General features: G+C 34.5%; 1 protein-coding gene across 2 annotated transcripts in view; it reads left to right on the top strand.

The window, feature by feature from the left end:
* WDR7 (WD repeat domain 7) overlaps nucleotides 1-25,031 on the top strand; it is a 389,130-nt gene that overhangs the window by 101,956 nt on the left and 262,143 nt on the right. For both annotated transcript variants that reach the window (XM_050767826.1, XM_050767825.1), the window contains exons 15-16: nucleotides 7,429-8,198; nucleotides 9,734-9,822. In XM_050767826.1, coding sequence (XP_050623783.1) covers nucleotides 7,429-8,198; nucleotides 9,734-9,822 — 859 coding nt within the window. The remainder of the gene's footprint in view (nucleotides 1-7,428; nucleotides 8,199-9,733; nucleotides 9,823-25,031) is intronic.

The raw sequence follows: 25,031 nt of genomic DNA, 5'->3' as shown, positions 1-25,031 counted from the left end.
TTTTTGTTTTCCATTTCAAGATTCAAAGTATTAATATCTATAGAAGTGTGTGTGTGTGTGTTTGTGTTAGATGTGTGATATTTCCTAGCCTTGTTCTTAGTATCCTTAATCTTTGCTTTCAAAGGAGATTCTGATTTTTTTTTTTAATTATTAACTCTTCTGCTTTATACTTTAGCATGAAAATCAGCCTATGTCTGTAGTGCTTGCTGGTATAAATAAACTCTTTTTAATTGGCTATAGGAACCATTTGATATCACTATAGATTGGACTCAGTGCTCATTCAAGATAAATAGTAAATTATTTTACAAGGTATTTTAAAATCCTCTTGAAAACTGTAATATTAAAAAATGATTGTGAAATAAGTAAGCTTTAAGTCAGGATCATTGAAGTGAATGGTGAAAGAGTGCAATTATTGCCATTGTTTTACGTTTCTCTTTGTCATAGGATGAACCGAAATACACTGAAAATATCATTATAATATTGGTTTTAGAAAACACAGCTTTCAGGTATTTCACCAGACATGATTTAACCCTAGAATATATTAAAATATTTAATGATAAACATTATAAATATATAATAATGATAAACAAGGATTCATCAACATTTTTTCCTCTGCAGATTCTAAGTTATTGCTTTTTTGTTGCTGGAGGCTACTGCATATGGGTGTGTGGGTGTGTGTGTGTGTGTGTGTGTGTGTGTGTGTGTATGGATGTGTGTGTGTGTCTGTGTGATTATGTGCTGAAAAATATCCATGCTTGAATACAGATTAATCTCATGAATCATAGTTCTGTTGTTTTCCTTGGGTTTTCACTTGAGAGACAATTTTACCTGTTACTCTTAACCTATAATTGCCACAGGTTCACTTTCAGCAGTGAGGAAGCAATCCAATAATTTTTTTCTGTGGTTTTATTTCTGTAATATTTTAAGTCAGATTCCTTATTTAAAATCTGAAATGGTTAGATCTGTGTTTAAAGTTACAATCGACTTGGTTCTTACATTGAAAATGTCAAATATGTCTGTCTTACTACCCTTCCAAGTAAGTGTGTGTAGATGGATGTATTTTGCATTTATCGTTGAGTTTTACTAGCAAATTTGAGATCTTTTCATTTGTACGTACCTTATAATTTAGCTTTCCTTGTTGGCTTTCTTCTTAAGAACAGAGGCTTTATTTTCTCCCAAGCATCTTGCGCATAAAAGGCACTCCACAAATATTTGTTAAACGGAATTTAATCTTCTTCCATGATAATGTAAAGGTGAGTTTGTGAGCACACATTTCAAACGTTCTTAATAAAGGTAGCAGCGGAAGCATACTAAGCTTCCTGCTAGAGAATTTTCTGGATCCAATAGCCTGTGTTTGAAATTGTTGAGAGTATAATAAGCTCATTTGAATGAATTAGTGTGCTCTAGACATGAATATCTTATGATTAAGCCAAGAGACTTATGAGTTTGTTAGATGTTTTAATTTCCCATCGATAAACTTAGTGTACTATATTACGATATCAGACATGTTGGTGATTAATTCTGCCATCTCCACGCATTTAGCCAAAATATCCTCACAACTTTGCTGCATACCTATATTTTGTTGTAACAAGACTTTGTTGGGTTAGTTAAATCTATTGTCAGGTATTGCAAATTATGCAGGACTTAGTGATATCAGAAATTTTATAGTTTACCTATAGGACTTCAAGGTTAGTCATTTTCTCTTCTTTTCTTTTGTCTCCTCCTGTTATCTTCTCAGCTGTTTTTGTCCCTGTTTCTTTCTTTCTTTCTTTCTTTCTTTCTTTCTTTCTTTCTTTCTTTCTTTCTTTCTTTCTCTCTCTCTCTCTCTCTCTCTCTCTCTCTCTCTCTCTCTTTCTTTCTTTCTTCTTTCTTTTTCTGTGGATTGATGTTAGGTATAATTTTTGCTACAATGACACAATCAGTGCACTAAGAAGTTCTGATAAGAGGAATCACACACAGTTGTATCCAGATATCATTGTCCCAGACACTAGATGATGTTTCAGGTGTCCATGCACGTGGGCTGTCTGCTGGCACACCTCCCAGGAAGGGTCAGAAACATTCGCAGATCTGCGGGTGCGGAAAGCAGGCATGTGGGGTTGACATCAGGTGTGAGAGCTCAAAGGGCTGTCTTGAGGCTACCACTCTAGCGTCCTTTTTTCTTCAAGTCACTCATGCTGCTTCAATAATTTCTTTACCAAGCATGTTTGATTTTATATTCTTTGATAGCAATGGTCTTTATCTTTATCCTGAAAGAATTTTGCAGGTCTTTCCCAGAGAGGCAGCATCTGCCAAAGCACTGTGGTGGGCTCTTTTACCTAATGTTGTTACTACCTATTCCTTCATACCCAGCGTCGGGTCTGTCTACCTAATATTGATATATGATGATATTTTATCTTTTGCGTGACATAACCAGCCCTAATACCTAGTCTGGTGCCTAGGCCATAACAACAGCTTTGTATGTGATAGCTATCATTATTAATAATAATTTTCCACATCAATATTATTTTAGATAAAATATTTATGTAATTTTATGTAGTATTCACTCAAACTACTGTTGGTAGGTAAAAAGCAGTAAGCATAGTGTCTGACATTATCCATTCAGTGTCTGAAAAAGAAAAGATAAAGCACAGTGCTCTGAGAAATAAAAGGGTTATGTATACGTTCTTCAATCTGTCCTGTTTTCTACATGCTCAGTGCTATTGCATACTTTTATCTTCCCTCATCTGGATGGTTTCAGTTGCCTTCCATTTCACATTCATTGCTGATTTTGCTCCCTTTAGCCAACATTGCTGGTAGATAAATGTTTATACAATTAAGTTTGATCATGTTACTCCCCTCATTAAAACTTTTAGACAACAGTTCTCAAACTTGACTGCATAAAGTAATCTGGGGTGCTCATTAGATTCTGACGCATTCCTAAAGATACTGGTTCGGGTCTGATATCAGGCCCAGGAAGCTGTATTTAACAAGCACTCCTGATGATTCTGAGAAAAATACTGCTTTAGTGGCTCCCGAGCCTGCAGGATATAGCCATGCCTTGCATTCTTCATCTTGGACACTTGTGGTTTCAGCAGTATCCACTGTGTGATGCTTCTGCCTTTGTCCTGTTTCACATCTGGCCATCGTTCTGCCAGGAGTGCTCCTTCATTGCTCATTACATCTTCCGTGAGGGTTTCCTGGTCACCCGAGGTGGAGTTGGTACTTTCTCCATTGGGTCCCCTTCTTGTGCCTTGCCATCTCTCTTTATGGCACCATTCATCCAACATTATAATAACTTATGTACATGTCATCTGTTTTGAGTTCCATGACTAGAAAAACCATTTCTGACTCATCTTGGTACCCTCAGTACCCTGCACAAACACAAGACATAATAGGTGTTAGGCAATTGGGAGAATGAATGAATTAAATATACGAGAATGAGATTCGGAAAATCTTGATTGTTTTCTGCATTTGTAACTTTATGATTGTGTAGTGTAAATTTATCACATTATTTATGTATTTTAGGATACTTAACTGTAGTATAGAAATATTTAGAGCAGAAGTTTACCCACGGGAAATAGTGATAGATCTGCTTGAAAAATTTGTAAGTAATTTTCAGAAGAGAAGCCACTTGAAATACTTCTTGCAGGATAAGTAGAAGTATGTATGACTTGAGTGTCAGAAGAGAGATTCAGGAGGGAGCATGATTCTGGCATAAGCATATGCAGAAATACAAATGTCTGAAACTACTTGGTCTTGGAAAGTACAAGTGGTTTGATTTGGCGGAAGTTATAGGGATTGTGGTGAGAGATGAACTTGGAAGGGTAAGCAGCAGTATATCTTGGAGGATGTTTTGTGCTTTGCAGGTAAGTCTGGATTTTGTCCTTGGGTTCAACAGAATGTTGAAGTCTCTTAAGCTAGAAAGAAACATGGTCAGATGGGAGGAAATTAAGACAAAAGAGAGACCAATTAAGGGGATTTGTAGTAATTTTATGACAGAAGAGCTGATTGGCAATTTAAAATAATTTTCCTAAAAAAATTTTAAGGCTAGTCAAGTGAAGCAGTGGGAGTGGAGAAGGGACAAAGAAATCTATAACTGGTTGTGACCAATTAGTTCTAAACACCACTGCACTTGGACCAGCCAATTTTATACAATTTTCGTAATAGTCTTTGTTCATTCTGTTAGGTACTGTAATAGCTTTAGACTATACAAGATGAGTAAGACATGATTGGTCCCTGATTTTGAAATGTTCCTGTATAGGAAAATGTAAATATCTAGAACAACAAATTATATAAATGTGGCACAGACATACAAATATGTGATACACAGTAGACATAAAATGTTGTGGGAGTTGAATTCAATAACCTCCTTAGCAGAATTAGTCTCTTTCTCCCACCCCCCGCCAATTTACTGGGGGACAATTGACAAATTGTCAATTGTGTATATCCCAGGTGTACAGTGTGATGATTTGATATACATATACTTGTGGAATAATAGGACTTCGATGGAAGAGAAGCGATTGGAGTGAAGGAAGAGCATTTTGGGAAGGGGAATAAGTAAAAGGATTTATATGTGAGGGGCCATAATTTTGGTACTAGGGCCTATTTGTTAAAGCTCGGAAGGTATATTTGGTGTCAAACTGTAATGGACTTTGAAGATTGTGCTAAAGGAGTACACATTTTATTCTAGAGCTTTATTTTCTAATTATTAAAATAATGTATATTGATTATATGATTATATACAATCTAAGAAATATATAGAAATACAAACAAAATGTTCTATGATTCCATCACAAGATTGTAATTACTATTAATATTTTCACACATTTCTTTCCAGTCACATATATGTATGTGTGTGTGTGTGTATATATACACACATATATATATACACACACACTTTGTGTGTATATATATATACACACACACACTTTGGTCCAGGAAAGTGCAAGTGGTTTGATTTGGCGGAAGTTATAGGGATTGTGGTGAGAGATGAAATTGGAAGGGTAAGCAGCAGTATATCTTGGAGAATGTTTTGTGCTCTGTGTGTGTGTATATATATAGATACGTGTATCTATATATACAGATGTATATACATATATACAGATTTTAAGTGAGATGAAACTATACACACATCCACATGTACACACACACGCACACACACACATACACACACACCAGTTATGGTTCCAATTTCATGTATTTAATGCTTAAGTATATGTATACACACACACACGTATATATAAGCGTGGCAAGAAAGACTGCTTATATGTATATACACATGTATATACACACACACACACACACCCATATAAGCAGTCTTTCTTGCCATGCTTATATATATGTGTGTGTGTGTATATATATACTTAAGCATTAAATACATGAAATTGGAACCATAACTGGTGTGTGTGTGTATGTGTGTGTGTGCGTGTGTGTGTACATGTGGATGTGTGTATAGTTTCATTTAAAATTGGAACATGGGTATTTTTCTGCATGGTTAGATGTGCACACAAAATGTGATTTATAAATACTGCAATATTTATTATATGGCTATGCATAAATTATTTACTGGTTTTCTTATTGTAGATATTTAGGTGGTTTCCAATTTAAAATATTGGCTACGGTTTCACTGAACATCTTTGAACATAAATCCTTATCTGTATTTCTGACTATTTAAGATAGGATCCTGGAAATAAATGTATTGGATCAAACAATATCAATCAGAAAGGCTCATGAGGTATTTTGCCAAATTACTCTTTTAAAACTATTTAAATTCACGCCTGCAGTGTATGAGTTTGACTTTCTCTATACTGTCTTTACTGTCTACTGTTTGCTAATAAGTTAATAAAACACTTATCATGTGGTTATTTTAACTGTCATTTCCTTGAAGACCAATTTGAGCAGGTTTTCCCTATATTCACCTTTTATGTTTCTTTTACTGTCTTTGCTCTTCATAGTTTTTTTCTTTTTTCTTTTTTTTTCTTTTGGCAATAGTAATCTTACTGCTTTTAAGAAATGTTTGTATTTATTACAACTCTTCATTAGTCCTATTTCTGGAACATTTTATTCCTATTTTTTAGTTGTCATTTAACATGTTTTTTATCATAGTGAACTTTTAAGTATGTTTAGAAAGTCCACTCTCATCTCAAGATCAGATAGATATTCACTTATGTTTTGTTTAGTTTTTAAGAATTTTTGTATTGTCTATTTTTCTTAATAATTCATGATAATGGAAATTTTTTGGTAGAGTGACATGATTAGATTTTTGCCTCAGAAAGAAGTCTGTGGCTCTTTAGAGGTCACCTGTATTGGAGTAAGAGACCAGGGACAGTGAAACCTGTCTTCAGGAGCAAAGATAAGGGTCTGAATTTCTGTCGTGACAGTGGGATAGGAAGAAAACGGAATGATTTCCAACTGATGAATCAGGAGGCCCAGCAGGTTTAGTGAGGGGTGGCGATGAGAACGTTAAAAAGCGAGGTAGGTACTGTGGGATCTCCCAGTACAAACCATTGGGGATAAAGGATTGAAACTCCTTTAGGAGACTGGTCTGGCTGGTGATGGGAAATTAGAAAGCCATCTACATATAGGTGATAGTTCCCATGTGGGAGGAAGAATGAGTTATCAGGGCAGCTGCCTGAGAGGGGAGATTGACAGAGGTAGAAGACTTACCAGGAAGTACTCTCCAGTTAAGTCTTTGTTACGCTCCAGGATGCTGGGGAGGCGGCTATTTATTCTTTCTTTTAGTTCTTTCTCTGTCTCTGTCTCTTTTTCTTTCTGTCTCAGCAAAAAATAACAATGTCATATACTGCAAAGACATTAAGGAAGAGAGGGACTGAAGAATTTTCATTGGATTAGTCTACTACTTTCAGTAAATTTTGCTAAAAGGGACTTAAATTTGGCTAGAAGAGGAGAGAAATAGAAAAGGGAGCATGGTCAAAAGATAGCGTTTTTTAAAGGCTCTAAGTAAACTCTAATATGTTCTTTATTCAGGAAATGGAATCTTTGAATAGGGAGATTGAAGGTAAAATGGAAAAAGGAGGGATATGATGGTTGTAGCAACTTAAAGAATCAGGAGCCACGATAAACGGATTATTCCATCAGGTGGAACAGTAGTTCTCAGAAACAGGATTTGCTCCTAGATTATTGAAACAAATTTTAATCTGTACTATGAGTAAAGAGACTCCCTGCTTCAATAATAAACTGTTATTTTCTTGGTTTTTAAACTAATTGGCAATTTTGTGATTGTTTCAGCATGAAGTTCTTCTAATTGTGTAAGCTGATATGTTACATGCTGCTGATTGGCAAAGTTAGTATGTTACTTTTCATGATACAGGTTCCTAGAAGGACAATTTAATAAGCATGTTAATTCCTCTGATTATTTATTACTTATTAATTAATGTATGAAATTAAGCACTTTTAATTATAACTATCTTTTAAAAATATTTATTACAGGGAAATTTACCTAAATATTCTCATAACTCCCTGATGGTTCAAGCAATAAAGACAAACCTAACAGACCCGGACATACATGTGCTATTCTTTGATGTGGAAGCGTTGATTATTCAACTCCTGACTGAAGAAGCCTCTAGGCCGAATACTGCGCTTATTTCCCCAGAGAATTTGCAAAAAGCATCTGGCAGTTCAGACAAAGGGGGCTCTTTTTTAACTGGAAAACGGGCAGCAGTTCTCTTCCAACAAGTGAAAGAAACAATCAAAGAGAACATCAAGGAACACCTCCTTGATGATGAAGAGGAGGATGAGGAGATAATGAGGCAGAGAAGGGAAGAAAGTGATCCTGAATATCGGTCCAGCAAATCAAAGCCATTGACCCTATTAGAATATAATTTAACTATGGACACTGCAAAGCTGTTTATGTCCTGCCTTCACGCCTGGGGTTTGAATGAAGTACTGGATGAAGTTTGCCTGGATCGCCTTGGAATGCTGAAACCCCACTGCACAGTATCGTTTGGTCTCTTGTCGAGAGGAGGCCACATGTCACTGATGCTGCCGGGTTATAATCAGCCTGCTTGTAAACTGTCACACGGGAAATCAGAAGTGGGAAGGAAGCTACCAGCGACTGAGGGAGTAGGAAAGGGAACTTATGGAGTGTCCCGTGCTGTCACCACACAGCATCTCCTGTCTATCATTTCTTTGGCAAATACTTTAATGAGTATGACCAATGCAACTTTTATTGGTGATCATATGAAGAAGGGTCCTACCAGGTGTGACCATGATAGTTTGATTTTACTAAGTTTCAAAAAAAGAAACCTGTTTTATTTTTTCATTGTTGATTACTCTTTTTTGGCTCTACACAATTTTATTGTATTAGTGTCATCTCAGTTTTTTCCTTTTTACGTTTTAAAACACCAGTTTCAAAATGCCCGGTTAAAACATAATAAAATTATACTATTTTATGTATACGTTGGCATACTTATATGTTATTTTTTAAAAATTTGGAATGAGAGAGGTAGTCATATAGACTAGCTCTTGTAAATATAATTATGAAATTGTATATGTACTTGAAGTTTGCCCTAATATTCAATTCAAAATATATATTTGAGGCTGGGCATGGTGTCTCACACTTGTAATCCCAGCACTTTGGGAGGCTGAGGCAGGAGGATCACTTGAAGCCAGTAGTTTGAGACCAGCCTGAGCAACATAGTGAGACCCTGCCTCTACAAAAATAAAAATAAAAAAAATTAGCTGGGCATGGTGGTTACATGTATGTAGTCCCAGCTACTTGGGGGGCTGAGGTGGGAGGGTTGCTTGAGCCTGGAAGTTCATGGCTGCAGTGAGCCATGATTGTGCCACTGTGCTCCAGCCTAAGCAACAGAGTAAGACTCTGTCTCCAAAAAGAAAAAATAAAAATAAAAATTGTGTATTTGGTTAAATGCTTCTTCTCATTGTAACTTATATGTAATGATTGGCATGTGTTCAGAGATTTGGCTTCAGAATTTTGTGAGAAGTATAGTCAGAATTTTTCAATAGAGAAAGAAAAAACTTTTTAAAATGCAGAATACTATTTTAATATTTCTAGAATACTTAGACTCAATTTGTCTTTTTATGGAGGCAACTTTTTATTATACTCTATTGAGCATTTACCATATGAAGAATTAAAAACAATTCTAACAAATACTTATATAGCACTTACTTTGTGTCGGTCTGTGTTGTAAGTACTTTACAAAAACTAACTTGTTAGTGCCCTTAACCCTATAAGGTATGTACTTTTATTATCCCTTTATTACAGATAACAAAACTGAGACACAGAGAGATGATGTAATATGCCCAAAGTAACATAGCCAGTAAGTGGTAGTGTCAGAATTCACAACTGAGACAGTATGCCTCTACAGTCCAAGATTTCTTAATGCCTAAAGACTGTTTTCAAGTTTTTGGGCTGAATGCTTTTAATCTATCTTTCTGTGAATTCACTTGGACTAATGCTGTGGAGTAGGCTGAAATCTCACATCTGCATATTAAAGAACAAAGGTTTAAGTACAATGTTAGAAAATATTTCTTAAACTAATATAAAGCACAAATTGTACATGTCAGATTTTTACTTGCTAATCATTTACTCATTTGAAATGGAAAACGTTAATAGGTCCAAACCAAAATAATCTTTCTGGAATGGTAAATTGAAAATGTTCTATATATGTTTGTTTTGTGATTTGTTTAGAAGTAGAAAATTTTTTATTTTAAATAGTTCTGGAAACATGACGGTGTCAAAATATATCTTGTATTTTTTTTCTTCTTTTTTAAGGCCACCTAGACCAAGCACCCCAGACCTTTCTAAGGCAAGGGGTTCCCCTCCAACTTCCAGTAATATTGTGCAAGGACAGATTAAACAAGGTAAAATTAAATCTTATTAAGTAATTGACATGACATTTCAGCTCTAGAAACAGAGGAGGCAGAGCTAATGTATAATCATAATATTTGTTTGTCTTGGGTTGTTAAAAGAGAGAAAAGTTGTTATATTCCAGATGTAAATATGGATAATTAAGATGTCAGTTAAGAATAAATCAGATTTATTTAGAAAGTGATAAATGAACATATTTCAAATAATTTTATTATACTGTCTTTGGCCTAATTTTTATATATTAGGGGCACCTTAACTTGACAACAGTAGTGTTTTAATTGTGTGTATCTTGAGTTTAAAAGTTATATGTATTTTAAACTACATTTAGAAATGCTTAAGTTCATAGTTCCATACTATAGCTCATCTCCTGCCATTTTCCCATAGTTCATGTGTTGTGATTCACAAGCGGAAATCCTTGTTAAACTATTCTTTTTATCTTTTCTTTTTATTTAAGTCATTATATAATTAACTTTCACCTATACTTTGCTTTTCATTAGGAGATAGAAGAGAAGAAAGGTTGAGTTTCTCTTCCTTTACTAATAATTCCTACATATTCCTGAGTATAATTAATATACTTAGATGGATCTGTGTATATCTTTTATATTCCTATTAAGACTGACAAGTGAGCTAATCAAGAGAGTTGGGGAGTTATGTCTACTTAGAGAACTTTCCTTTAGGCAAAGAGTTAATACTGACTCTTCACAGAATGTGATAGAGAAAAGTAAAGAAGTGAGCAACAGATGGGTTGATGTAGGTTCTGCTTATAAATGGTGGCCTACTGGCATTTTTCTCCCCTACCCCTGTACTTTTTTTTTAAGTTTGAAAGAGTCAAACAGTAGTTTACAAGGTTTGTTAAATAGTAGACCCCCAACTTTACATCTGTAGTTGTCCCCTTCCACAGGACAAGTACTTTTATCTGTCTTAGCTGATTATTTGAGACTTACTTTAACATCCTTAAATGGTTTGCTTGATTTTCAGCATTAGGCACTGTCAGATGGTTCTCATTATGGAAGATAAACTCCCACACTTTCTATGCCATTCCCATCCATCATTTCCAACCCCACACGGTCACCCTTCTCATTTCCCTGACCCCAGGCACATCACCATGCCTGACTAATTTTTTCTATTTTTAGTAGAGATGGGGTTTTGCCCTTCTGCCCAGGCTGGTCTCGAACTCCTGAGCTCAGGCAGTTCACCCACTTTGGCCTCCCAAAGTGCTGGAATTACAGGCATGAGCCATTGCATCTGGCCAATAAAATTTCTTTGTAGATGATAGTATGTTTCTGGGCTGTTTGATTCCATTGATTGATTTGTCTAGCCTTATGTCTTAATTACTGTTGCTCTGTAATGAGACTTGATATTCAGTAGATGAAATCTTACCACCTTATTCTTTTTAAAGTGTGTCTTGGCTATTTTTGTCCATTTGAATTGCAATATAAATTTTAGAATCAGTTTCTCAATTGCCACAGAAACCTGTTGTGATTTTAATTGCAGTTATATTGAATTTAGATAAGTTTGGAGATAATTAATATCTTTATGGGATTCACTCATATACATCAACTTAATATGTCTCTATATTTATTTAGGTGTTCTTTATCATAACTATAGTTTTATGTGTACAGGTTTTATATATTTTTTAGATATATAGCATTTATATATCTAAATATTGGATTCGGATATTAGATTTAAAAATTTTTCTTAACTGGTAATGTTTAACTATTTTTCATTTCTGTGCCCCAGTATGGAATGCAGTTGATTTTTGTATACTAATGTTGTATCAAGCAATCTTGCTCAATTCACCTATTAATTAAAATAATTTATCTGGAGATTCCTTTGAATGTCAGGGTAATCATATGAGATAACCTTTTCTATTCCCAGTCTTAAAGGGAAAACTTTTAAACCTTTCATAATTATGATATTTCCTGTGTGCTTTTATAGATGTTAAGAAACTAGTTACCTTTTATTCCTTCTTTGCTAATGTTTATCATCAGTGTATTTGGATTTTATCATACCTTTTCTATATTGATTGAGATGATTGTGTAACTTTTAATTTTCCTCTATTAATGTGGCAAATTTAGAACATAAACACAATATTGCATCCTAGAATAAAACCAATTTTGTTGTGATATATTATTGTCTTATAAATTATTGTATTTGATTTATTTATTTTTTTATTTAAGAAAACTTTTTTTTTTCTAATGTTGTTAGAAGCTTTCAGATTATTTAGGTTACAAAAACTTGAGTTGTGGAATGTTTTCTTTTTTTTCTATTTTCATGAAGAGTTTGTATAAGATTGGCAACATTTCTTTCATAAATTCAAACTCTAGATTTAAATTTGCTGGATTTAGATCTAGAGTTTTCTTTGTAGGCAGTTTTTAATTCTGGGTTCAACTTATCTCATTGATTGACTTTTCAGATTTTGTTTCTTTGGTGTCAGTTTTGTTAAGTAGTACATATTTAGGAGTTTCTCTAGTTCTAAATTTTCAAATATATTGACATTTGAGATTATAATAAATCTTTCCGGCGTCTGTGGTGTGTCCTTATTTTTATTCCTGATTTTAATAATTTATGTCTTCTCTCTTTTTGCTTCATCAGTCTTACCAGAGGGTTATCAATCTTATTAGTCATTTTAATGAACTCAATTTGACTTTATCTTTTATAGTGCATACTTTTCCCCCACTTCCTTAAATTCTGCTCTTTATTTACATCTTCCTCCATTTTTTTGGATTCAATGTGCTAGGTGTTTTTTTTTTGACTTCTTAGGATGGATGGCTATGTACCGATTTTCAGCCTTCTTTCTTTTGTGTGTGTGCCAAAAATTGTATCACCTGTGAATAAAGTTAATTTTACTTCTTTTCAATTAGTATGCATTTTATTTTATTTTTCTCACCTTATTACACATGTTAGGACTTCCAGAATGACGTTGAATTGAAAAAGGTAGAGCAGACATTCTTGCCTCATTCCTGATCTGAGGGATAAAGCATTGAGTCTTTCACTGCTGAGTATAATGTTAGCTGTGAGTTTTTCTTCGATGTTCTTTTTTTTAATTTTATTTTATTTTTATTTTTTTGAGATGGAGTCTGGCTGTGTTGCCCAGGTTGGAGTACAGTGGCGCCATCTCGGCTCACTGCAAGCTCCGCCTCCCGGGTTCACACCATTCTTCTGCCTCAGTCTCCCAAGTAGTTGGGACTATGGGCGCCCCCCCACCCCGCTCGGCTAATTCTTTGTAATTTTAGTAGATTTGGGGTTTTACTGTGTTAGCCAGGATGGTCTCCATCTCCTGACCTCATGATCCTGCCGCCTTGGCCTCCCAAAGTGCTGGAATTACAGGCATGAGCCACCGCACCAGGCCTTCTTTAATGTTCTTTATCAGGTTGAAAAAGTTCCATTCTATTCTTAGTTTGTTGAGATTTAAAAAATTATGAATAGATGTTAGACTTTATTCAGATGTTTTTTCTGCATCTATTGAAATGATTATTTGATTTTTGTCTTTTCTTAGTAAGACAAAGTATATTGACTTTTGAGTTTTAAAACAACCTTGCAATATAGACCACATTTTGAATTACCAATTTTATAGTTTGTTAGGTACAATTTGCTAAAATTTTGTTAAGGGTGTTCATGAGGAAGTTTGGTCTTCAGTTTTCAATTCTATTAATGCCTTTGTCCAGTTTTGCTGTTAGGATAATGCTGGCCTCACAGAATGAATTCGGAGGTAGCCCCTTTCCCTGTATTTTCTGGAAGGGTGTGTGTAGATTGTTCATTCTTCCATATTTGGTTGATCTAATTCACTAGTGAAAGCCCAGGAGTTTTCTTTATGGGAAGGTTTTTAACTACAGATTTAAAAGTACTCTAGATATAGGGCTATTCTGCTTGTTTTTAAAAATGTCTACTTGGGTGAACTTTGATCATTTGTGTCAAATTTATCATCAAAAAGTTGTGCATAATCTTTTATTTCCCTTTTACTATCATATTTGTAGGATTTGAAATTATATTTACTCTTTCATTTCTGTTATCCATAATTTATGTTTTTTCCTGTTTTCTTGATCAGTCTGGCTTGTAGCTTAGCAATTTTATGGATCTTTTCAAAGAACCAGCTTTCTATTCATCAATATCTGTTATTTTTCTATTTCATTGATTTTTGATTTGATTATTATTTATTTTTTCCATTTTAAATGTGCTCTTATTTTTTAGTTTCTTAAGGTAAAAGCTGTGATCATTGATTTGAAACCTTTCTCCTTTTCTAATATAGGCATTCAATGCTACAAATTTTCCCCTAAGTATTATTTTAGTGGCATTACACACACTTTGCCATATATTACTTTTAATTTTCCTTTTGATTTTTTTTTCTTTTACCCATGGATAATTTAGTAATGCGTTAATAAAATTTCAAAACACTTGGGGATTTTCCTAGGATCTGTCTGTTACTGGTTTTCGTTTTATGATCAGATATTGTATTTTGTGTGGTTTGAATCCTTTGACATTTTTTCAATTGATTGTGTTTATTTATGGTCCAATAAAATTGCATACATTTATAGTGTACAACATGATGTTTTGATACATGTGTACATTGTGGGATGGCTACATCAAGCTAATTAACATATCTATGACCTCATATATGTATCATTTTATGTGTGTGTTGAGAACACTTAAAATTACTCCCTTGGCAATTTTTAAGTCTGTAATACATTGTTACTAACTATAGTCACCATGTTGTACAATATGAATCCTTTTGAATTTATTGAGATTTGTTTTGTGGCCCCAAATATAGTCTGTCTTGGTAAATATACTGTGTGTGCTTCAGAAGAATGTGTATTCTGCTGTTGTTGGGTGGAATATTTTGTGACTATCAGTCAGGTCAAGTTGCCTGTGTTCAAGTTTAGTATATATTTGCTGATTTTTCTGCCTGCTTGCCTTTATCAATTAAATAAGGGTATTGAATCTGCAGCTATAATTATGGGTTTGTTTATTCCTTCTTACATTTGTATCCCAGTTTTTGCTTCATGTATTTTGAAGCTCTGTTATTAGGTGCATAAACCTTTGGAATTTTTATTTCTTCTTGATTATTTGACTCTCATTATGAAATGACCTTCTTTATCCTTGGTAATATCCTTTGCTCTGAAATTTACTTTGTTTATAATAATAGAGTAATTTCAGCATTTTGGGCTACTGTTATCATAGTGTAACCTTTTATCATCCTTTTACTTTTTACGTATTTGGCTCTTTAAGATGTGTTTCTTGTAGGCAGCATATAGTGGGTCTTATTTTTTAATCCAGTCTGACCTACTTTTTACTTGAGATGCATAAGCCATTTACATTTAATGTGATTGTTGATATAGTTAGGTTTGAATCTGTTATCCTGCTACCTTATTTTTCTCTTTGTTGAGTTTATTTTTTGTTCTTTTTCTTTTTCTGCTGTCTTTTAGACTAATAAAATTTTGGATGATTCCATTTTATCTCCTTTATGGTTTATAAGCTAATTTTTAATTTTATTATTTTAGTAGTTTTTTTAGAGTCTGTAGTCTATGTCTCAGTTATTACAGTGTACATTCAAGTGGTATTATACTATTTAACATTTAATACAAATGTTAAACCTTATTATATTAGCATTTGTCATCTCCTGGTCTTTATGCTACTGTTGTCCTGTATTTTACTTTTATATATGTTATAAACCTCACAAATTATTCTTATGATTTGTGTTTAATAGTAATTATATTTTAAAGAGACTGAAATAGGGAAAAATACATATTTATCCATGTAGTTACCTTTTTTGGTATTCTACATTCCTTTGTGTAGGATTTTTGTCTGGTATAATTCTTCTTCTAACAAAAGGACTTACTTTAAGCTTACTTTAAGCTTTCTTTGTGTGTGTATGTATCTATTTATTTATTTACTTTAAGTTCTGGGATCCATGTGCTGAACATGCAGGCTTGCTATGTGGGTACACATGTGCCATGTTGTTTTGCTGCACCTGTCAACCCGTCGTCTAGGTTTTAAGCCCCACATGCTAAGCTTTCTTTTAGTGAGGATCTGCTCTTCAGGTTTTTGTACATTTGAAAACATCTTTGTTTGTCTACATTTTTGAAAGCTTTTTATTTTTTTTTCTGGTATAGAATTCCAGGTTGACTTTTTATATCTTTTAATACTTTGAAGATGATATTCTGCTGTCTTCTTGTTTGCATTAGTTCTAACAAGATCTGATGGCATTCTTATCTTTGTTCCTCTAACTGTAACATTACTAATCTTGGTGCTTTTACGATTTTCTATTGGTCACTGGTTTTGAGCAGTTTGATTATGTGGTTCTTCAGTGTAGTGTTCTTCATGTTTCTTGTGGTTGGGGTTCGTGAAGTTTATTAATTTTGAAAAATTTTCCATAATTATTTCTTCAAATATTCATTCTGCCCTTTCCTCTCTCCTCTCTCTAAGGGACTCAAATTACATGTACATTAGGCTGATTGAAGTTGTTTCACCTATCACGGTGCTTTTTATTTCTGGATTATTTGTCCTCTCTGTGTTTTGATTGAGATAGTTTCTATTGCAACATCTTCAAGTTTATTAGTTTTTTCTCAGCAATGTGTAATATGCCATTGGTCCCATCCAGCACACTTTAAAAATTTATTTATTTATTTTTTATAGAGACAGTGTCTTGCTGTGTTGCCTAGGTTGGTCTTGAACCCCCAGGCTCTAGCAACTTTCCCCGTCTTGGCCCCCCAAAGTGCTGGGATTCCAGGCATGAGTGACCATGCCCGACTGTCATCCAATGCACTTTAAATCTCAGACATTGTTATATGTGTCCACAGAATTTTGATTTGGGTCTTAAAATTTTTGTTTTCCTTGTCTCTACCTAACTGCTTTGAATACATGGATTGCAGTTATAATAAATGTTTTAGCACCCTTCACTGATAATTTTGATAGCTCTGTCAGTTCTGGGTTGGTTTAAATTAATTCTTCTCCTCCTTGTGGACTGTGCTTTCCTGCCTCCTTGCATGTTTGATAATCTTAGATTAGATGGAAGATGTTTGAATTTTACCTGTTTGGGTACTGGACACTTTTGTGTTCTTAAAAATCTTGAGCTGTGTTATGGGATGCAGTTATGTCATGTGGAAACAGTTTCTTTTTCTTTCCTGGTCTTGCTTTTATGACTTGTTAGGTGGATTTGGAGCAGTGCTCTAAGATGAATTACTCCCCATTACTGAGGCCAAACCTTCCAGAATAGCCAATGTCCTGTGAATTATGAGGTTTTCCATTTAGGCTCTTGGGAGCAGGCACTGTTTCTGGTCCTTTAGATATTTTCCCCCCACCTCGAGTAGTTTCTTTACAGACATGTACTGATTGGTGTTCTGCTGAATACTTGAGGGAGATCCTCTGAAGAACTTTGATCTTTGCAGCTCCCTTCTCTCTGTCCATTGAATTCTAGCTGGCCTGATTTCCTGAGACTCTCAGCTTTGTCTCCCGAACTCAGGGAAACTGCTGGGCTGCTCACTTTGTTTTCCACGTAGCTTCACCTAGGAACTCTCTTAAGGCAATAAGCTGGGGTAATCATAGGGTCATAGGGCTCACGTTGCTTGTCTCCCATCTCTCGGTCCTTCATTGCATGATGCCCAGTGGCTTGAAAACCATTGTTTTATACATTTCATCTTTTTGTTTGTCTGTTTTTGGTTGTTTTGGGCTGGATTGCGAATCTGTTTCTTGTTGCTCCATCTTTGCCAGAAGTGGAAGTTCCTTTCCCTTTATTTAAAAATGTTCCAAATATCTATTTTTTTAGAAAGTAAAAATTATTTGTATATATGGAGTTGTGATATTTTTAGAGTGTTATTACTGGTAAAAATGGAAACAGGCTCATATTGGCAAGGGACTTGTTTAATGTATTCTTGGTAATAGTAGTATGATTAGGACACAGCCAGTGCTTTTAGACTCTAGATCCTGTGCTTTTTCTGCAATAGTATATGTTTTACTTTTCCAAATTCATTGGAAATATTTTCCAGGATATACTCAACAAATCAGTGGCGGGACGATTCATTTAAGTTTGACTTCTGTTAGAGATATTATTTGTTATCCTCCTCATCATCTTCATTATGATTCTTAGCAGTTGGTGATTCTTCTTGAATTACATTTTTCCTTCTCTGTAATCATAGTAGATAGAAACATTCTCATATAATTTGTGACATTGTCATGATGCATTATATATTCACCACCATGATGGTGTTAGATTTGCTCACCTGGTCAAGTCTGAAGATTTTAAAGTTGGAATACTTTATTATTGCTTCTCTCAGAAAAGCATTGAGTTTTGAGAGCAGTGAAGAAGGTTTTGAAAATTGGGTCTTTTTTAAAAAAAGCATTTATTTAAGGCAATAGAGTTAGGAATTTTCATTTGGAAAGCACATATGCTTTTCTTCTAAAGTAAATAAGGCCAGCAGTTCCTACTGAGAGAGAGCTGCATAGTAAAATACTTTAGAATACCATTATGAAGCTCACTTTCTATTTTAGTATTGGAATTAATATATAGTGTAATTGTTTTCTCAAAAATATTTATTAAGTTCTTTTTGTCTCCTAACAACTCTGTTAGGGAGGTTAGAGAGGTTGGTCTGACGTATACTCTCTTGAGTAGTATATATCTAGTTGATAACATGAACATAAATAACCAATTTACGGTTGGAAGTGGTAAGAGATACAAAGGGCTCTGAGTTCTCTAAGGTTTCAGCAGTTAGAGCATTATTTCTTCATTTTTCTACTCTGGCTTTTCTTAGCTTGGTTTGCTTTTAAATATTTTCTTCTTGTGTTTTTTATTTCCTGACTTCCTCTACTGTGCACATCGATTCACGATGTCTTTAAGTTGTATTGCAAACATGAATATGCGTCTTTTCAATAAGTTGTCACTTACACGTTGGCTAATACTTGTTCAGCTGCCAAATAATCTATATGAAGTAAAGACTTCAGCTGGGGATTGGAACTTTCATAGATATTTGGGTTTGATAATAAAGATAGTTTAGATAGTTCAGCTTATATAATTTTCCATAACCAATATTAGGGCACTTCATTGGAAAGTAGTATCTTCACAAGAGGTTTATTTTGCCTAACAGTAGACTTGTTAATTCAGTGTTTGTCAATAATTAACATTTACCATCAGTTGTCTACTTTTTTTTATACAGTTTATTTTTTTTGTTTTGTTTGACACTCAATTTTGCGGTTTATGAAACATGCTACTTGAGAAAAAGAGATCAGAGATATCAAATAACCACACTTTCATTCATGGCAAATATAGCCCTAAGTCTGCTCATGGCTTTATGATTTTCTACTTTTTTTTTTCCTTTGAGACAGAGTCTCACTCTGTTGTCCAGGCTGGACTGCAGTCTGGTCATGGCTTACCGCAGCCTTGACTTCCTGAATAGCTGGGACTATAGTCAAAGGCCACCATGCCCAGTTAATTTTAAATTTTTTGTAGAAATGGAGTTTCACCATATTGCCCAGCCTGGTTTCGAACTCCTGGGCTCAAGTGATCCTCCCACCCCAACCTCCCAAAGTGCTGCGATTACAGGTGTAAGCCTCTGTGCCTAACTGTTCAACGTTCTAATGTACTGTATTTCTCTCTATTCATTAATCTCATGACATAAGTCTCTGGTCTGTGTCTCTTGTGTTATCTTGATTGTGACCATATTTTTATGTTTAGTAGTTGCATCTTTACTCAGTGGGAGGTGCCCAAGCAAGTTTAAGCAATGTAAAGTTTAAGATTATGTTATGTTCTTCGCAACTTTATTTTTCAGAAATGAGTTCAATTTAGGATGTCTAACCTTAGAAGTAAGAGGTAGTCGTTGTTAAATTATCTCAGGAAAGAGTTACATAAATAACCAATAGTTTAATCACTATTCTTTTCCAGGATTTATAGAGAAATAAACAGTACTTAACATAGAGTCCATATATCATATTAAGGAATGGATCTGAGAATCCCTTAAAATTTTGTGTGTTTGACCTTCTGTGCCTTTATTTTTTTAAATTGGTGTACACCCTTGATTTGCTGTGGAAGCTCAAAGGGTAGGGACATTTTTTTTTTCTGCTTTGTTTAGTGATTTATCCCACGAGCTTGGAACAGTGGCTGATACATAGAAGGAGCTCAGCAAATATTTACTGAATGAATGAATCTATAGATAACCTTCTCTTTATGTTTCTGGAGTCAATATGTCAATATTGGTGCTGAGGCTATAAGGGCTGACAAATCTCTGCCCTCACGGTGCTTATTATGTCTATTGGAGGAAATGCACAGGAGTGCAATTTATGATAATATTTTAATTGGTTATTATATGCTTTTCTAGATAATGAGTGCCTTGAGGGCAGACACTTTGTCTAATCTTTGTGTGTTTTTGTGTGCTTAGCCCAATACTGACATATAGTAATTGTCACTTATTTAGTGTTCAGTGAAGTAGAAAATTTTAATAGCCTTCATATACCAAATTCAAGTTAGTGTTTATGTTATAAATTTGTCTTTTACAATAATGAATTCTCTCCCCATCGTTCTTGGTCTTAGAGAACTCATTGGCTTATTTTGTGTATTAGTAATGAGGGAAACCTTTTACAGAAACTTTGTCTGTTTTTTGACTTTTTGATTTGAGTTATAGGCCAAGGTAAAATTTTCATCACACCTGTGTTTATTGCACTTCTGATATAATCCAGTGGTGATCTACAGGTGAAGTAGTATGCCTGTATTTTTTAAACATTATGAGCACCTTCATGTGTTGTCTTGTGTACCTGTTGTTTGTCAGCGTGCCATCTTGGGCTGCTAATTCATTCTGCTCTGGTAAGTCCTTACGTTTCTGCTGCCTGCACCTTTGTACTGCCCTATTGCCCTAGTTTTTTGTGTTCTTCTTTTATGCTGTTTTAAGGATACCTTTTTTTTTCCTCCCTAAGAATGTTTGGACGTTGCATTTCTATATAGCTTCTATATGTGTTCAGTTGGTGGTTTCCTATCTAATGGAGAGGGTCTAGATTATTAATGAGTCGATCACTTGAATAAGGTTTTCATATATTGTTTGTATCAGCACCATGATGAGTGGTATTAATGAATTTATAACATGACGAAATATATTTACTTAGTACATACCATGCACTTTCCTCTGTGTTTTTCATTTATTGCCTACAACAACTGACCCAAACAATTATGCCCATATTGCCCAAGAACTCTGCAGTGACTTTTTAGGTTAGGAATTTGTTTATGAAATGCTGTGTCCAGAAACACCAATACCACCAAAACTTTAACATTGTGTAAGTAGTATATTTGAAATTATCATAGCTGCTAATGTAATTGCTTTTGTCATTAGTTTCCAAACACATCTCTGTTTCATGATCGTAGTACTTATATGATGTTCATTTTCTCTGTATGGTTTCTTGTAACATTTGGACCAACTTTAACAGTTTCATTAGTTACATATAAGGAGTAAAAATGTTATTGGCCTTCTTAATAGTAACCCTAAGCTAAAGAGAGGACGACGGAGATTGGTCAGGAGATGTGTGTTTCTTAAAAATGTGGAAGAAAGGTGGAGCGTGGTGGCTCATGCCTTTAGTCCCAGCAATTTGGGAGGCTAAGGTAGGCAGATTGCTTGAATCCAAGGGTTTGAGACTAGCCTGGGTGACATGGCAAAACCCCATCTCTACAAAAAAAAAATACAGGCCAGGCACGGTGGTTCACGCCTATAATCCTGGTACTTTGGGAGATCAAGGTGGGCAGATCACCTGAGGTCTGGAGTTTGAGACCAGCCTGACCAACATGGAGAAACCCCATCTCTACTAAAAATACAAAATTAGCTGGGTTTGGTGGTGCACACCTATGATCCCAACTACTCAGGAGGCTGAGGCAGGAGAATCGCTTGAACCCAGGAGGCGGAGGTTGTGGTGAGCCGAGACCATGCCATTGCACTCCAGCCTGGGCAACAAGAGTGAAACTCCATCTCAAAACAAACAAACAAACAAAACTACAGAAATTACCTGGGTGTGATGGTGTGCACCTGTAGTCCCAGCTACTCAGGATGCTGAGGTTGGGAAGATGGCTTGAGACTGGTTGGTTGAAGCTGCAGTGAGCTGTGATCACACCACTACACTCCAGCCTGGGTGACAGAGCAAGACCCTGTCTCCAAAAAAAAAAAAGACAATTTTTGCATTTTTAGACTCCTGAATGCAAACCGTCAGTCAAATAAAAGGCAGAATAATGGCAATTTCAGACACTCATAGTCTTAAAAAATTACTATTACTATATCCTTTTCTCAGCAAAGTTTTGCAAGATGTGCTCCATCAAAATAAAGGAGTAAACCAAGGAAAAATAAAACATGGGGCTCAGGAACTGGTGAAGCCATTGAGGGGAGCACTGCAGGGAGCACTTATGACCCAACATGGTCATCAGTGAAGGATGACAGTGAAGGAAAGTCTCAGGATGGCAGCCATGTCGCAGATATGAGCAGGGCTGTGAGATGGCTTCCAAAGAGATGGTTCATGGGAAAATGACACTGCTCTGTGGAAAATCATTGAGAAGCTGTTGAGGGGTTTAACTTAGAAGAAATAGGTACATAGAAAAGAAGGCGAATGGGGAGAAAATATAATTTTTAAATTCGTAAAAATCCCCAGCAAGGTGTCCAAGGAAAGAAGTATGATCTTAGTAAGCTATTTGAGTCAACATTGAACATGATTTCCATAGAGATAGAGATATTTATCTGTATATATAAATGATTATCATAGAGAGATATTTATCTCTCTATATAAATGATCATATAGAGCCATATATCATAAAAATATATATCTATATAATAGAAAAATCTAATATATAGATAGTATATATATTTATATTGGAAGTAAAGGAAAGGAGATTGGTTACCAGATATGGTTTGGCAAAGTTAAATAATCTTCCACAGTATTGGTGGAAACCAATAGCTAATGTTTAGATTTGGTAAAGCAAGAATTGCAGGATTAGCATATTATTTAGTGATAGGAAAGTAAATGCTGTAAGAAATAGTTAACATGTTTGAAAATGGTTTCCTGTCAGAAGCCATACTTGGGGATGGGGCAGGGTAATCCTGTATTCAAAATGAGCTTTTTAATACTTATTAAAAGTGTGCTTATGTTATTGCTCTTTATGTTGCATGAGCTGCCAATTCTATTGGACATATTAAAATATGCAGAATTAAAACATAGTGCCTTCTTGTATTATAACAAAATAGCTCTAGCTTATTGGACATATTTTGCAAATTAATTTAATGAGGCACCGTTCTGGGTCTGGTGGTACGATGCTAAAGGATAACATTGTAATGGGGCTCTAAGACATAGTCTTTATGATTACTACACATACGAGGTTGGAGGCTTCCTTTCTTTAAAGAGGAAGTTTTTTTTTGATCATTCATTACTAAGGTATTTGTTTTCTAATCTTCTAGTCATGATAATAGTTAAATGTATTGGTATAGCTTTTTGTAATCTTTTTGGCATTAGGAAATATCGAATGGGAATTTTTCAGATAACAAAAGGAATTGAAAGGAGAATTAGAGTTTTCTTGCCAATATTGCATTCATAGCGAAGTTAGTGTATTAATTATGGCAATTCTGTGAAGCATGGAGATATGATACATTATGCATAATGAAACAGGTTGTTGCATTATCTAATTTTGTACCTCAAAAAGTCAGGCATTAAAAAAGAGGCAATGAAAGCTGAATTAATGATTTATCCAAATGTTTCATGTTGATTTAAAAGATGGCTAAAATGCCATCTACCTACAACATTAAAGTATTGACACAAAGGAAAACTTACAAAAAGCCAAATGTTGCTTTATAACATCTGGACTAGATGCAGACTCAGTGCCAAATGCCTTTATGTTAAGTACATGGTGGTTAATTCTACAACATTTCTTAATTTCTAATTTTTTCATGTTTTCTCTTTCATCTCTTCTCTTTCTTCTTCTCTCCCCTCACCCACCCTCCCCGTGACATCATGATTACCATGAAATACTTTAAAAGGACTCATCATTAAATAATTTTATTCTTTTTTTAGTATTAAGCTTTGAAAAAAACTTACTTTTTAAAGCATTGCTTTTTTTGTACTTAAAACTTTTTTTCTCTGAAAAATGTATTGAAAAGGGCTACTTGTGTATATGTGTTAGGAAGATAATGTGATTTAGACCAGTATGTGTGGAGCACTTACCACCCGAAGTATGTTAACTTTCTGTCCTATAAATATTGTTATCACAATGGGAGTAGTTTAGAATCAAATTCAAATGGAGTTTAGAATCAAATTTCAATTAAAAATTGAAATATTCCTGTTGAAAAGCAGAATCTAGGGACGTTATAATATTGGGTATGTATGTGCTGTGTAAGGGGAAGCCAGGGCAGATGTGTGCATATACATATTCTCCCACATGTTTGTTTATCTTCACCTGTCTTTTCTTATGAGACTAAGCAGTTGAAGAGGCTCAGATAAAGTAATAGAACTTTGTTAGTTCTGTCACTATGTTGAAACTGTGCTAAAACTGTTTTCCCTTATGTTTTGCTAATCCTTAATAAGAGCAGCAAATTGATAGGTGACGTAGCAGCTTTTCTGTTAAGAAATCAAATGCTTGATTATGTTTTATGGTGTAAATCTTCCATATTCAGTGCCCCATGAAACTTCAGATTTATAATTTATTAAATCTTGAGCTTTTTATCTTGGAAGTAATAATTTTTTCTGCTAATTGCTGATTTTTCTTATGTAGATAGTTGTGAAAGCTGTAGCAGAGTTTAATTTCCTGATGAATTTTGAAAGTGCTCTAGATTTTGCGATTTCGGTTGTGAGGTAGTGTGAATAAAGTATTTTTTGGTGGAGATGCAGAGATATTTAAAGCATGGTAAATCTGATCCTTGATTTCTATTACAATATTTTTCTTGAATTTTAGTGCCCATAAAATTTATTAAAGGATGAGTGTAAATGCCTTTTTGTCTAAATGAAATATCATTTAAATATGACTTCAAAAATATAATATCCAGAATCGGTTTTTTTCTTTCCTTAATAATAGTTATGTATGTTAAACAATATTCTATTAGGGCATATGCTTATTCTAGCATTTCTGCCAGTAACATTTCTAGTTTCCTTTTATACTTATTCCTTACAGGAATCATTAATCCCACCACTTATTTGACCTGTGTTAGGGTAATGACCACTCAATCCTAAACTTTTATTTATTTGTATTGAATTTCCTCACCCTCTC

Source organism: Macaca thibetana, chromosome 18 (genome assembly GCF_024542745.1).
Source record: "Macaca thibetana thibetana isolate TM-01 chromosome 18, ASM2454274v1, whole genome shotgun sequence".
NCBI classification, from domain to species: Eukaryota; Metazoa; Chordata; class Mammalia; order Primates; family Cercopithecidae; genus Macaca; species Macaca thibetana.
The sequence above is the reverse complement of the archived record's forward strand: the minus strand, read 5'-3'. Positions and strand labels throughout refer to the sequence as shown.